We start from the raw sequence: 14500 nt of genomic DNA on the forward strand, positions 1-14500 counted from the left end.
GCTTGGACATAAAGCAGTGTTGGGCCAAGTTTAACAAAACATAACTGGACAAGTTCAATGCATTTTACAATCTTTTGAGATTTACATGTGAGCGGACAATGACTGTAATAGGTTATCTCTTTAAATGTCAAAAAGTATGCCTAAATATTTGATCAAAGTAACTTCAAGGTGTAATTCTAAAAAATAATTGCAAACAGGAATGCTCAGATGGTTTAAAATGAATAAATATCAAATGTCAGTATGACATATAAAATGAATCAGTGAATATTTTGGCCACACTGTGAGAGAACCCTGAAGAAAAGTAATTTCACTAATATAAAATCTTATTTAAAAGATACAATCAAGTGGTTCAATGAACTCCAAAAACTAATTTTATAACTAATATTTCATACATGTGTACTCTTAAATGCACCTGAAAAAAAAATGATCCCTCAAATCATTCAAAAATATGAACGGCACATTACTTTTATTAAAGGAATAACAAAATTCTAAAACCTAGAAGTCTTTATTATACTTTACTAAAATCAACACATCTTTTAATACCGAGTATTGAATGAATTTCTCATTAACAGATTTGATATGCAGATATGTGTATTACTGCATGTACAGAAAGAAGAATTTTTTTTAAGTTATCCATCATAATAAGTACTGTACTTCAGAGTAGAAACCTTGGGAAACTCCAAAAATGGAACACTTTAGATCATTCTTTAGAGCTAATTTAAAAGTCACACGAAAGTCAGTTCTATCATTTTAGTTAAACTTAACTTTACCCTAAGTGTGTATTATCCAGTTCAAGCATCTACTTATTTTTCAAGATACAGAGTTAAATTAGCACATTAAAGTTCTTACCTGCAAGTATTCAAAACATCAAAAACTGACTCTGGCAATCTTTAATAAGGGACTTGACTGGAAGGTTCTTAAAGCTTACAAAATTGAAAGATGCCTGGGAAATCGGGATGGAAAAGACAAGCACCACAGCGCTAGGGAGAAGGAATCTAAAACCACCAAGTCAGAGAACAATATGAGCCACGCACTGACGCTCCACCGCTGCTGCTAAGTCGCTTCCGCCGTGCCCGCCTCTGTGCGCCCCATAGACGGCAGCCCATCAGGCTCCCCCGTCCCTGGGAATCTCCAGGCAGGAACACTGGAGTGGGCTGCCATTCCTTCTCCAGTGCATCAACTGACAGGTCCTCAAAAATCCCCATAACCTCTGGTTCTGCTCTCAAGATCCAAAGTCCAGGGAGAAAACCTCCGGTTGGACAAGTCTAGGTCAGACTACACTACAAAAGGGAAGGGATGCAGGCTTCAATAGGGCATCCTGGGGATGTGTACAATGGGAAATACCCTACAGGCAAAATAAAACCTTAAGAGACCACGTGAAGGGTAAAACAAGAAATGTTCACAACGGTCATCAAAACTACAGGAGAGCTCTGTGTCTCCATTTTAGAGAGCTCTGAGGCTCAGAGCATTTGAATAACATGCAAAGCTAAGGATATACCTCAGATCAAGACTACACCACATCTTTCCACTCTGCTATTCCACATTCCACTCTAAATTATACCTGGTCACTTAACATAATCAAATCCAACTTTAAAGCACTAAGATGTTCCATGAATGAAGATATTTAAAAAGTATATGACACCAGTCATTTCACTTAATTCTCAATGAGGCATTCAGAAAACAGACTAAAGGAGGCATCTATGGAAAAATCAAATAGTTGGGACGGGGACACACCTAGCTTGTTTGCTGTCTCTTCCTCTTAAACACAGGAGAGATGGCAGAAATCCTGCTGATTATTTGGAAGTTGAATTCAAGTTTAAACCTATCTGCCATCTTGTTGTGGGCTCCTCATTATTCACTTCAATACCTATGTTCTCTGCCTACTTTAAGCATCGAACCCCCAGAGGGGCCCAGGCATCTGTGTTTTAGTAAGACAGAAAGAAAAATCATTGGTGAAAAAAATCTGAAATGAAATTCACAATAACTTTAGAGTTATCCCTAATAGGTAATCTGAAGCCAGACCATCTGCTCACTGGCAGGCAAGCTGAGCCTTCTGTTCAGTAAACAGGCGAGGAGGAGAATACTAGATTCAGGATATGAGTTAAACAATTTTTAATATTGTAGATTGTAAATGTGCTAAAAGTTAAATTGATAATAAAATGAGAATGAACAAATGACAACCTCAAACAAGCAAGTCACAAACTTGCTTTACAAAAGATACAGATGAAAGTACAAAAAAGGGGGAAACTCTATGCTGAGTTCTCAAGTCAAGCAAGTGGTGGCCCTTGAGGACCAGGCAGTGACTGGAAAGGAAATCAAGTGGGGCTTCTGGAGAGCTGCTCAGGTTGTTTCTTGATTAAGGTGTTGGTTCAACAGGTGTGTTCAGTTTGCGAAAATTCTTCACACTCACATGCACTTTTCTGTAGGTTTATTATTCAACAAAAAGTATGTTTCACAAGCCATTAGTCTCAGCATTATTAAAAAAATTAAAATCAACCTAATTTTACCTCTCACAATTTCTTTAAAATTTTCCTTGTTTTGATTTCAAGTAAGGTTAGCTCTAGGGCTTCCCTGGTGCCTCAGATGGTAAAGAATCTGCCTGCAATGCGGAAGACCCAAGTTTGATTACTGGGTTGGGAAGATCCCCTGGAGAAGGGAATGGCTACTCACTCCAGTATTTTTGCCCGGAGAATCCTGGACAGAGGTTACAGTCCATGGGGTCACAATGAGTTGGAAAGGACTGAACAACTATTATCTATCAAAGGTTAGTTCACAAATATATAAAGTGTATCCATTATTAATGACAAACATAACATTTGAATTTAGCTTTTGAGTATCTTAAAAGTACTCAGGTAAGTCAAGGCTATGGTTTTTCCTGTGGTCATGTATGGATGTGAGAGTTGGACTGTGAAGAAGGCTAAGCACGAAGAATTGATGCTTTTGAGCTGTGGTGTTGGAGAAGACTCTTGAGAGTCCCTTGGACTGCAAGGAGATCCAACTAATCCATTCTGAAGGAGATCAGCCCTGGATTTCTTTGGAAGGAATGATGCTAAAGCTGAAACTCCAGTACTTTGACAACTTTATGCAAAGAGGTGACTCACTGGAAAAGACTCTGATGCTGGGAGGGATTGGGGGCAGGAGGAGAAGGGGCTGACAGAGGATGAGATGGCTGGATGGCATCACTGACTCAATGGACATGAGTCTGAGTGGACTCCGGGAGTTGGTGATGGACAGGGAGGCCTGGCGTGCTGTGATTCATGGGGTTGCAGAGAGTCGGACACGACTGAGCGACTGAACTGAAAGATGGACATTACGTTAAAATAATAAAGTTAAAGCAGTGAGCTCTATATTACAGCTAAAATTTGAAATTTGTTAATATTAAATTTAATAAATTAAAACCTAGTATTAATAAGCATAAGTGCTTAGAGCCTACGTGAGAGTAACTCCTGTGCCTAAAAAGAATGGTACAAGCAGAAGACAGGAGAGGGGAAGGAGAAGAAGGGAGGGGGTAAGGAGAAGAAGGGAGGGGGGATCTCCTAAAGGACAAAGATACAAATGCATAAGTTGCCAGAGCTAGGGGGAAACACAGTTAATACCCAAAACCTAACTCTAAAGCAATGCAAAGTCCCAACCCCGCCCACCACCACAATTCCACGAACTTGCCTGCTAAAGGGAAAAAAGTTTCCTTGCCTCTGTGGTTGTTGAAATGATCAGAATTAGCATCTGGACCTTGGCCATGACATGGCAGCGTATAGTGACTCCTGACACAAACACAACATTTGGCCTCAATTACCTGTCACCAAAGAACTTCAAATTTTCTAGATTTTGTAAGCACTATTAAGTTGCAACAAATAAATTCTTTAGATTATCTTCATGAAAACCAATCAAGGGAAAACAGCATGTTAACATGCTTCAGCTCAAATATCACTCAGTAGTGTTGGACTCCTAGGCCTTCGTGTACTGTAACCCGCCAGGCTTCTCTGTCCATGGAATTCCCCAGACAAGAATACTGGAGTGGGCTGCCATATTCAGAGTAACACATACTTAAAAAAACAAAAAGGTACTTTCTTACTCTAATTTCTCATTTACAGTGACTCAGAAGTCCAAAAGCTAGTTTTGGTTTAGCTGTTAAGTTTTAGTTTTACACAAAGAATATATCCACATAGAAAAGTCTCAAAACTTACAAACTAGATATTCACTGAGGAATATGGATGAGACTTGTTTTCTTCATTTTGCTTTTTAGTATTTTTTACAATGTTACTTTTGTCCCAGAGGAAAAAGATAAAATGTTACTTTTGTCCCAGAGGAAAAAGATAAAGCATTTATTACCAAGATTCTAAACTTTGAAGCTGAAAAAACCTTTTGTAAGAATACTTTCTAAAATCACACGTCTAGGACACTATACCTCTAGTTTGTTTTTCCAAAGAGAAAAAGTAAATTTCATATACAGCCTGGTTGCATCATAACTCAAGAACTAAAAGAGATATTGAGTCCCTTAAGTGGCCAGAGGAACATCAAGTGATCATCAGAAAGACCTGAGCAAACTGGAAATCTAGATAACACAAATACTCCAGACATTTCCATCAAGATAAACTTTAACTCATTAGATTACTAAACACCAGGAGTCCACAAACAATCCATATAAAACTCACCTAAATCTGATAAGTTTTGAAGAAAGATGACGAAGGTGTCTCAACATGATTTTTTTTTTTTTTTGCCCATCTCTGAATTGGGAAAACTACTGGAAAACAAAAAAACTTAGATATTTTTGTATCTGACTCTCAAAATGTGCTGTCTGTAGTGTCCATATATAACAAGCTTCTGGGACCCTTCGCTATAAATGATTTATACAATATCCACTCGTCTGACCCTCGGCAGGTCTCTAAAAATAATCAGCTTTGCAGATACACACATGATAAAGCAAATACAGCAAAATGTTAATTACAGAACCTAGGTGAGTATGTAGGTGTCCACCGTAGCATTTTTCCCAACTCCTCTATGTGTGAATATTTTCACAAGGTACAAGCGTGAAAATAATTGTTTCAAAGTGAGAACACACATACCTATCGAAACGCTGAGGCCTCTCAAGTCACAAACCTAGCATTTCAAGCACCCCCAAGAACTCCCTCCTTTGAGACTGCAAGACTTTCTTTTGAGAACAGTAAAATGAGGAAATGATAAAATTATAAAAACAATCTCTCACCCAAAGCATGTTTACCTAGAAAGTCAATTTGCAGGAGGTTTCATGAGAATTTTCTTGGACTTTAACAGTAAAAATAAAACTTTTGCTTCCATTACCATTTCACGGAGATTTTTCAAAATTTCCAAACAATACACCTTAAGTCGCTGTTCTTTTTTGTTAGTCCCCAGAAAGCAGATCAGTGGACCCCTCCCAGGTCCTAAAACCTGCAGAACCTATGGGTTCAGGGCGCTGGTTGTTCCAGTTGTTTCACGCTAACATGCACTCCGCGGGAATTGTACCCTGAGGTTTACCCGAGTGAAACAGGCGGGGGGAAAAGCGAGAACGCAACAGACCCGCCGTGGAGTCAAAATGAAAGGAGTGATTGAGAAACCAGAAAGGGAAATCCAAACAATCAGTGCGAGAGGGTGAGCTGGGCAATCCCGCGCGCGGAGCTCGGGAGCTCGGAGAGCAGACGCGCGGAGCCAGTAGCCGGGCTCCCGCGTGGCGCCCGGACCCTGCACCGGCCGCCCCCGCCCTGTCCGCCGCGCCCGCACCTCTCGGTCCTTGAGGCCCAGCAGGAGCACTTCCTCCATCAGGGTCAGCCGCGTTTCCTTGGAGTCGCCCTTGTCGTCGTCGTCCTGCTCGTCGCGACGGCTCTGCGCGTCGTCCTCGTCGTTGCCGCCGCCGCCGCCCGCCGCCCGCTCCTTGTCGGCGGCGTTGCGCGAGGCCTCGGTACGCCGCTGCACCAGCCCGGAGCTGCGCTGGGTCAGCGAGGTCATGGCTCCGCCGCGCCGGGCCGAGAGGGACGCAGGACCTGCCGGGTCTCCCTCTTCCTCCCTTCGCGGCCCCCGACCCGCGCTTCCGTGTTAGGACCGGGCACTGGGGAGACGTCCGTCGGCAGCGGGGCCGGATGCAGTCATGAGGAGACGGGCGGAGGGGGAGCGGGTGGGCCCTGCGTCGATGGGGCGGACGAGGGGCTCTATCCTTTCTGTGGCCGCGGCGTGAGGCAGCTGCAGCAAGACGGAGGCGGTAAAGGAGGAAGCGGCTGAAGAAGAAGCGGCGGCGGCGGCGGCGCCTTTCCAATATGGCGGCGCCGGCTGACGTCACTGGAGGATGTGGCACGGACGGCGCGGGGCGGGCCCGGAGGGCGCCGGAAGCGGCGGGCGGGACCCAGGGGCCGGGGAGTGGGCGGGGGCGAGGGTCTGCGGTTTAGGAACCCCCTTCCCCGGCCCCTGGGACTTCCCCGGCCCTCGCCGTTTCCTTGGAGCCCCCTCATCGCCCGGCCCGCGCCTCCCTTCCCGTGACGTGTCCTTCCTCCGCCCGCCTTCCCCTGTGTCCCCTAAGGAGCCGGGGCTGAAAGTAGACATTGGAAAGGCCTCAACGAATCGGGGCAGCCTTGGCCTCGCGAGGGCGAACCCTGATCCGTCTGGAGCTGCGCCCACAGCACTGTCCTCGGAGTAGGCCTCGGGCGAGGCTGGGCTTGGAGTCCGGTGTCCCGGTGAAACACTGGAAGGACTTTGCTCACTACCGATGGAACGTGGAGAGAACGCGCTCTCTGCCCACATTCCCAGACCCTTCAGAAGGAGCAGCTGCGTTTAAATAGCCTGAAAACGGACTTTTAGTTTTTCTGGGTGTATTACGGTACGAAGAGAGAGGTTAGAATAAATTGAATAGTTTGGTTTGTAAAACTTTGTCCCTCCTGCCGATCCGGGCGCAGTGAGTACAGTTAGCACTGCACAGGTCAGTACAGTCAACCTTAACGAGCTTTTTATAGAGACAGTAAACCTGTTGCGTTTCACGCCACGTCTTTGTACACATTAAATCTTTCAATTTAATTACGAGGTTAAATCCTCTTGGCGTGCTTGACTGTGCACGTTCTGTTAAAGAATAGATGTCAAACCTGAGGGGAGGGCGTTGGAAGGTCAGAAGAGTGGAATTTACACATAAAACATTATCCAGAAATGGCATTGTATGCCATCCGATATTATTTAAACTCAGGAGTGACCACAGGCTGTGGCTTCAGAATGATTTAGATAGGAGGAATGTAACTGGACTGAAGCTGTAATAAGACATAAACGCCCACGGTAAAACCGCAGCATGGAACATTTTGGCTACAGTTATTTCCCTTCCACAAACCCATTATCCAGAACTCATGCTGGCCTTCACCACCACCACCACCCCATGCCTCGGAAAATGGGAAGCTAAATCTGGGGTGGGGAGAAGAGGGCAGGATGAGCACAATGTTCGCTTCCTTTTTCCTATCTTTTTGGGCAAAGGTCGATTTCAGTTCAACCAATTTCTTTCATTGGCATCCTATTCAACTTTTTTTCCCTCTTCTCCACCCCCGCCCCCAGTTCTTTCACAAATAGTTTAAAATGTTGCTTTTTAAAAGAAATATAATTAGTTGATTAATATAGTCAAATCCATAAAGAGTATAAAGATAGATACAGGGAAAATCTTCCTTCTAGCCCTGACCCTGTTCACCCAGTTGTTCCCCTGTTCCCTTGGTGATTTTCAAATACCTTAGCAGATTAGGGGAAACCTAATTCCCCTCCCCTTGAGTGTGGGCCAGACTTAGTGACTCTCTTCAAAGGAATTGAATGTGGCAGGGAGGACTGTGTGTGACTTCTTAGGTTAGGACAATAGTGTTTGCAACTTCTCCCTTGTTCTCCTTTCCTCTCTCTGAGATGTGAGGGAGGCCAGCTGCCCTGTCATGAAGACATTCAAGCAGCCTTATGAAGAGGCCTAGTTGCAAAGAAACTGAGGCCTCCTGCCCAACAGCCGTGTGAGTGAGTCATCTTGGAAGTGAATCGCCTGAATGTGTGCTAAATCGCTTCAGTAGTGGCTGACTCTGTGACACTATGGACTATAGCCTGCCAAGGATTCTCCAGACAAGAATACTGGAGTGGGTTGCCATTCCCTTCTCCAGGGTATCTTTCCTACCCAGGGATTGAACCCAAGTCTCCTGTAGCTCCTGCATTACAGGCAGATTCTTTACCACTGAGCCATCAGGGAAGACCAATGTGTTAATTGCAACCTCATTAAAGATTCTGAACCTCTACCACCAGGCTAAGCCATTCCTGCTAAGTCACTTGTGTCCAACTCTGTGCGACCCCAGAGGCAGCAGCCCATCAGGCTCCCCCATCCCTGGGATTCTCCAGGCAAGAACACGAGTGGGTTGCCATTTCCTTCTCCATTTGAAGCCATTCCTGATGGCTTCAAAAACAGTAAAATAATAAATATTTGTTGTTTTCAGCTACTAAGTTTGGAATAATTTGTTATGCAGTATAGGTACTAAGAGCTTCCCTGGTGGCTCAGATGGTAAAGAATCTGCCTGCAATGCAGGAGATCAAGGTTTGAGTCCTCGGTCAGGAAGATCCCCTGGAGAAGGGAATGACAGCCCACTCCAATATTCTTGCTGGAGAATTCCATGGACAGAGGAGCCTGGTGGACTAGTCTATGGGGTCTCAAAGAGTCAGAAACAACTGAGCAACTTACACACACACAGGTACTAAAATTCTTGGGCATGTACACACAAATATATCAGTACTTAAGAGCTTGTTTGTGGTTACTTTCAGTTGCTTCATATTCTATTGTATAAACCTAATTTTTTTGGTCACACCCCTATTGATGGACATTTAGGCTGTTTCCAGTCCTTTGCTGTTGGAAACAATACTATAATAAATACAGTGAATAGCTACATGTATTTTGTCCACAAAAATATATGCTCACTGTCTATTCATGCAACAGTATCATACTTCTGAAATTACTCAGACTTTACGTAACATCATTGCTCTTTTTTTTTTTTAAAGAGTTTTCCTAGCATTTTTCCCTTATTTTCTACAGAGTAGACTTCAAAATCACCTTGTCTCTATACAAAGAAAAAGGGAGGAAAGGAAAGAAAGAAAAAAACGAAGGAAGAGGAATAAATTATATTTGGGGACCAAAATATATATTCCTAATAACAAGGGCCATTTATTTATTGACTGCTGGAAATGTGCCAGGCATGCTTTCCCGACACCCCGCACCAGAGTGGCGAAGGTTAGGTCCTGCTGCTGTTAGGCGTGGGCTCCAACTGCTTCCTGCAGTGAGCTTGTTGGCTCCACAGTTAATGTCCATGTGGGTCACCTCCAAACGCTCAGGAGTTAGCAGTTCAAGCTGGTGGATAAATGCTGTCCTTTCTCTTCCCTAATGGATTGTTTTTAGATCATTTATACAACTTCTCAGTGATACTAAGCTACAGCAAGCTCAACAACACCTTCTACATCTGGCTCCCCGATTTTAAGCCTCAATGCTTCTGTCCTGTGCCCCCCATTCCTGGGAGATGGGCTCAGTAACAAAACAGCGGCACAAAAGCCTTTGTCTTGGGTCCTGCCTTCTGGGAATCCCAGAGTAACAAACCCATCTTTTTTGCAAAGAAACTGAAGCTTGGGGAAGTTAAGTAATCAGCCCAACCAAGCACATCTGGTCAATTGCAAGCCTGATGCTTGGTGAAATAAATGCTTGTTATTGTAACTAAGATTTTGTGTTATCAAGCAGCAGTATCTGAGTGATACTAATATGTTAACCCAGTTCTCACAACATCCTATGTGCTATAATTAGCCTTATTTTACAGAAAAGGCACAAAGAGATAAAGTATCTTACCCAAAATCCACAGCCTGCCTCCAGAGTCCATGTTCTTAACCAAAACCTCAGAATGATGCAATGATTTTACAGTACAGGAAGTGGTCTTTTCATAAGAGACAAGCAGGTCCAAAGACACATATGCAAAGTTTCAAAGATATAAAATTTTTTTTTTAATATTTACTTATTTACATGGGATCTTTGTTGTGTCACACAGAATGCTTCGTTGTGGCACATGGACTCTCTAGTTTAGGTGGGTGGGCTCAGTAATTGAGGTGCTTGGGTTTAGTTGCTCCTCGGCATGTGGGATCTTAGTTCCCCAACAAGGGATTGAACCTGCATCCCCTTCATTGCAAAGCAGATCCTTAACCACTGGACCACTAGAGAAGTCTCCTAAAATTTTATTTTTGAGTAAGTGATAATAAATTCACATACTTCAAAAATAAAAATGGATAAAAGGAACATACATAGAGATTTTGTGCTCCTTCCCATGCTCCCATCTATCAAAGGCATAAATGTAACATGGCCCTTATAATTCTTGCAGCCCTACTATCTACATGTATGTGTGATCCCCTCTCCTTCAGTGGGAGCAGATTTTGTAAATTACTTCTAACCACTGTGTGTGTGTGTGTGTGTGTGTGTGTGTGTGTGTGTGTGAAAGTCACTCAGTTGTGTCTGACTCTTTGCAACCCTGTAGACTGAAGCCCACCATGCTCCTCCATCCATGGGATTCTCCAGACAGGAATACTGGAGTGGATAGCCTTTCCCTTCTCCAGGGTCCCAACCCAGGTATCAAACCCAGGTCTCCCGCATTGCAGGTAGATTCTTTACCATCTGAGCCACCAGGGAAGCCCCCTTCTAACCACTAAAATATGGCAAAAGGGAGGGGATGTTGCAGGTGTAATTAAGGTCCTTAATAAATTCACACTGAGCTAATCAAAAGAGATTATCCTGGGTAGGTCTGCATAATCAGGTGACATCATTACTTTCTCTTGAAAGTGAAGCCATCTCTTCTTTAATTAGAGAGACTTCAGTCAGCTGAGACACTCTCTTGAGGAAACAGTTGCGTTGTGAACTGCCTATGGAGAGGGGTAATCTCTAAGAGCTGATGGTCTCAATCTTAGAACTAAAGCAACTAAATTATGCCAGCAGTATGAATGAGCTTGGAAGAGGACTCCAAGTTCCAGGTGAGAATATAGCCCAGCCAACACTTTGATCACAACCTTGTGAGACTCTGAGCAAAGAATCCAGTTAAGCTATGCCAAATTCCTGACTGATAGAAACTCTGAAATAATAAATGTGTGTTGTTTTAAGACACTGAACTTGTAATTTGTTATGCCACAGATGCAGGTAGGTTGGGAAAAATAGAGTGGTAAACTATATATCATGCAAACAGCAACCATCAGACAAAATAGACTTTAAGACCACTCATACACACAACATTGTAAATCAACTGTACTTCAATAAGAAAATAAGTATAAGACCACACATACACTAGAAATACACTCTCACAAAAGTTAATAGAAATACACTTTCACATTTGTGGTCAGTCAATTTTTAATAAGGCTGCCAAGACAATTCAATGGGAAAGAACAGTCTTTTCAAAACAAATGGTACAGAAACAACTGTTTATCCACATACCAATAAATAAATAAAGTGGAAACCCTACCTTACACCATATATAGAAATTAACTTAAAATGATCAAAGACCTAAATGTATAGCTAAAAATATAAAGTGTTTAGATGGAAATTGGCATAAATCTTCCTGCTGTTGTATTGGGCAATGGTTTCTTAGATATAACCAAAAACCCAAATTAGAAAACAAAAAAAAGTGATAAATTGAACATTATTAAAAGAATACCATTAAGAAAATGTGCTTCAAAGGACACCATCAAAAAAAATCAAAAGTCAACTGGTGTAATGGGAAAAAAATTTTATAAATCATATACTTGATAAAGAACTTATAACTAGAATATATAAAGAACTCTTACAACTCAATAATAAAATCACAAGTAATCCAATTTAAAATAGGCAGAGTAGATAGTCGCCCTGCTGCCTCCTCCGTCTGAGCGGTTAGAGCCAGAGTCCTCGAAGCCGTTCCAGAGCCAGGACAAGTGCAGCCGCAGGAAGGAGCACCTGCAGGCCAACAGCATGCCCCAGGATTTGTCAGAGGCCCTGAAGGAGGCCGGGCTTCCCAGGTGGCTCTAGTGGTAAAGAACCCACCTGCCAATGCAAGAGACTTAAGAGACATGGGGTTCATCGCTGGTTGGGGAAGATCCCCTGGAGGAGGGCACAAGCAACACACTCCGGTATTCTTGCCTGGAGAATCCCATGAGCAGAGGAGTCTGGCGGGCTACAGGTCACAGGGTGGCAAAGAGTTGGACACGACTGAAGAGACTTAGCACGCACACACATGAAGGAGGCCACCACAGAGGTGCACACCCCGGAGGAGAATGCAGAACTCTTGAAGAGCTGTCAGAAGGGCGAGGGTGACCCCAGAAGGCTATAAGCTGGTGATGGCGTCTCTGTGTCACGTCTCCTTGGCCCTGGAGGAGGAGATGGAACACAACCAGGAGAACCTGGTCTACGCCCCACCTCAGCTCCCCGAAAAGCTGCACCGCAGGGCTCCCCTGGAACAGGACGTGGCCTTCCGGTAAGGGCGCGCGGGCAGGAGGGCATCCCATATGCACAGGCCACCTAGCACTCGGTGCCGAGACTCCAAGAGATCAAGCTGCTGGTGGCCCATGCCTATACCCGCTACCTGGGCAACCCGTCCAGAATGCCATGTCCTCAAAAAGATCGCTCAGAAGGCCCTCGGCCTGCCCAGCTCCAGAGGGTCTGGCCTTCTTCACTTTCCCCAGCATCACCAGCACCACCGAATTCAAGCAGCTAGTTGTACAGTTCCCTCATGAACACTCAAGGGGACACCCGAGGTGGAGCAGAGGGTCCTGCCCGAGGCCAAGACCACCTTCCTATGCAACATGCAGCTGTTTCAGGGGTTGCAGGGGCTGCTGACCCCACACCACCAAGGACTAGGACCATTTGCGGACACCAGACCTTCGCAGGCGAACAGGCAGCGAGGCGCAAGACTGCACTCCCACCAAGGCGGACCAGGAGGAAGCCCCAGCCCAGCGTCATCTCCCAGGCGCCGCTTGTGCGATGGGTCCTCGCAGTCAGCTTTCTGGTGACCACGGTCAACTTGAGGCTTTATGCCATGTGAATACAAGCGTGCTGGCTCCTGGAGGCCATGAACTCTTTCTGGGGAGGGGCTCAGCTAACTTCTCACCCTGGGCATGGGGCTGGGGAGGGGCGGCTGTTGGGGCCCCTGATGTCTCCCTGCGTCCCTCTCTCTGGAGGAGCCTGCGACATCTCCCCCAACCGAAAGCGCTCCAGTCAGTGACCTGAACTTCAGAGTGGGAGGAGGGGTCCTGCCCAGCCCCGCAGCAGCCTCCCCTTCCTGTTCCTGCAGCAGAGCCCAGAAGATGCAGCCGGAAGGGACAGCTGTCCTGAACCTCTGGATGGCCTAGGTCTGAGGTCTCCTTTTGACCCCTCGCCCTGTGGGCCTCGGCAGTTGATGTATAACTGTTCAAAGATGTTGTGTCTTGTGTTCCCGTCTTGTTTTTGTTGGAGCCACTTTTTGTTCCCATCTCAGACTGAACTGTGGTATTTTGTTGTGTTCTATTATGTTTTTATAGTAGGGTTGGGATGGAATGTGAGGGCTGGGGAGGGAGATGTTTAACAGGACCATGGCCTTGGTTGCTAACGTTTATGCCAAATAATAAGCTACATGACCTGATTGAAAAAAATAGGCAAAGTATAGGTATATACATTCCAAAGAAGGTAAAAGAATAGCCAATAAGCAAATGAAAAGATGTTCAATATCATCAGGAAAGAGCAAATCAAAACCGTAATGAGATACCACTTCACACCCCTGGAATGGCTATAAAAAAAAAAAAAAAAACTATATTAACAAGTATTATAATGTGGAAAAACTGGAACCCGAGTAGTACTTGTTATAAGATAAAATCATGCACCACTTTGGAAAACCATTTGACAAAGGTTTTAACATCAAGTTACCATGTGACCCAGCAATTCCATGTCTACATATATACCCAAAATAAATGAAAACATATTTTACACAAGAACCTGTAAGTGAATATACATAGCACCATTATTCATAATAATAGGGGGGAAAGGTAGGAACAACCCAAATACATCAACTGATATGGATAAATAAAATGTAGTATAAGTACATCATGAAATATTAGTCAACAAAAAGCAAGTGCTGATACATGCTACAGCATGGATAAACTTTGAAGACTTTATGCTATCTGAAGGAGCCAGTTACAAAAGATCACATACTGTGCAGTTCTCTTTATAGGAAATGCCTAGAATGAGCAAATCTATAGAAATGGAGAGTGGATTAGTAATTGCCCAGGGCTGGGGAGACTGGAAGGGCATGGGGAATGACTGTTAAATGGGTCCAAAGTTTCTTTGGGGGATGATGAGAATGTTCTAAAACTAATAGTGATGGTTGCACAATTCTGTGAAGATACTGAGAACCACTGAATTATAGAATTTAAAAGGATGAATTGTGTGGTATGTAGATTATATTCCAATAAATCTGTTATTAACAAAAGGTAGGGATCTTTGAATTAGGTCTGGCTACAAGCATGTTCCATACATTATTGAGAA

The 14500-nt window shown here is 44.1% G+C and overlaps 1 protein-coding gene, 1 long non-coding RNA gene and 1 pseudogene across 2 annotated transcripts in view; 2 read left to right on the top strand and 1 right to left on the bottom strand.

Moving 5' to 3' along the window:
- Positions 1-6292, bottom strand: part of GOLPH3 (golgi phosphoprotein 3) — a 45601-nt gene extending 39309 nt beyond the window's left edge. Inside the window, exon 1 of the mRNA XM_040262282.1 lies at positions 5737-6292. Within this exon, the coding sequence (XP_040118216.1) occupies positions 5737-5961 (225 nt within the window). The 5' untranslated portion in view covers positions 5962-6292. The remainder of the gene's footprint in view (positions 1-5736) is intronic.
- Positions 6293-6375: 83 nt separating this feature from the next.
- Positions 6376-11487, top strand: LOC120879311. Its single transcript, XR_005724754.1, has 2 exons — positions 6376-6922; positions 7870-11487. It is a non-coding gene; the product is annotated as an uncharacterized LOC120879311 (long non-coding RNA).
- A 61-nt stretch (positions 11488-11548) lies between these two features.
- LOC120879261 lies at positions 11549-13751 on the top strand (annotated as a pseudogene).
- Positions 13752-14500: the final 749 nt, after the last annotated feature.

This window comes from Oryx dammah, unplaced genomic scaffold, assembly GCF_014754425.2.
Source record: "Oryx dammah isolate SB20612 unplaced genomic scaffold, SCBI_Odam_1.1 HiC_scaffold_20, whole genome shotgun sequence".
NCBI classification, from domain to species: domain Eukaryota; kingdom Metazoa; phylum Chordata; class Mammalia; order Artiodactyla; family Bovidae; genus Oryx; species Oryx dammah.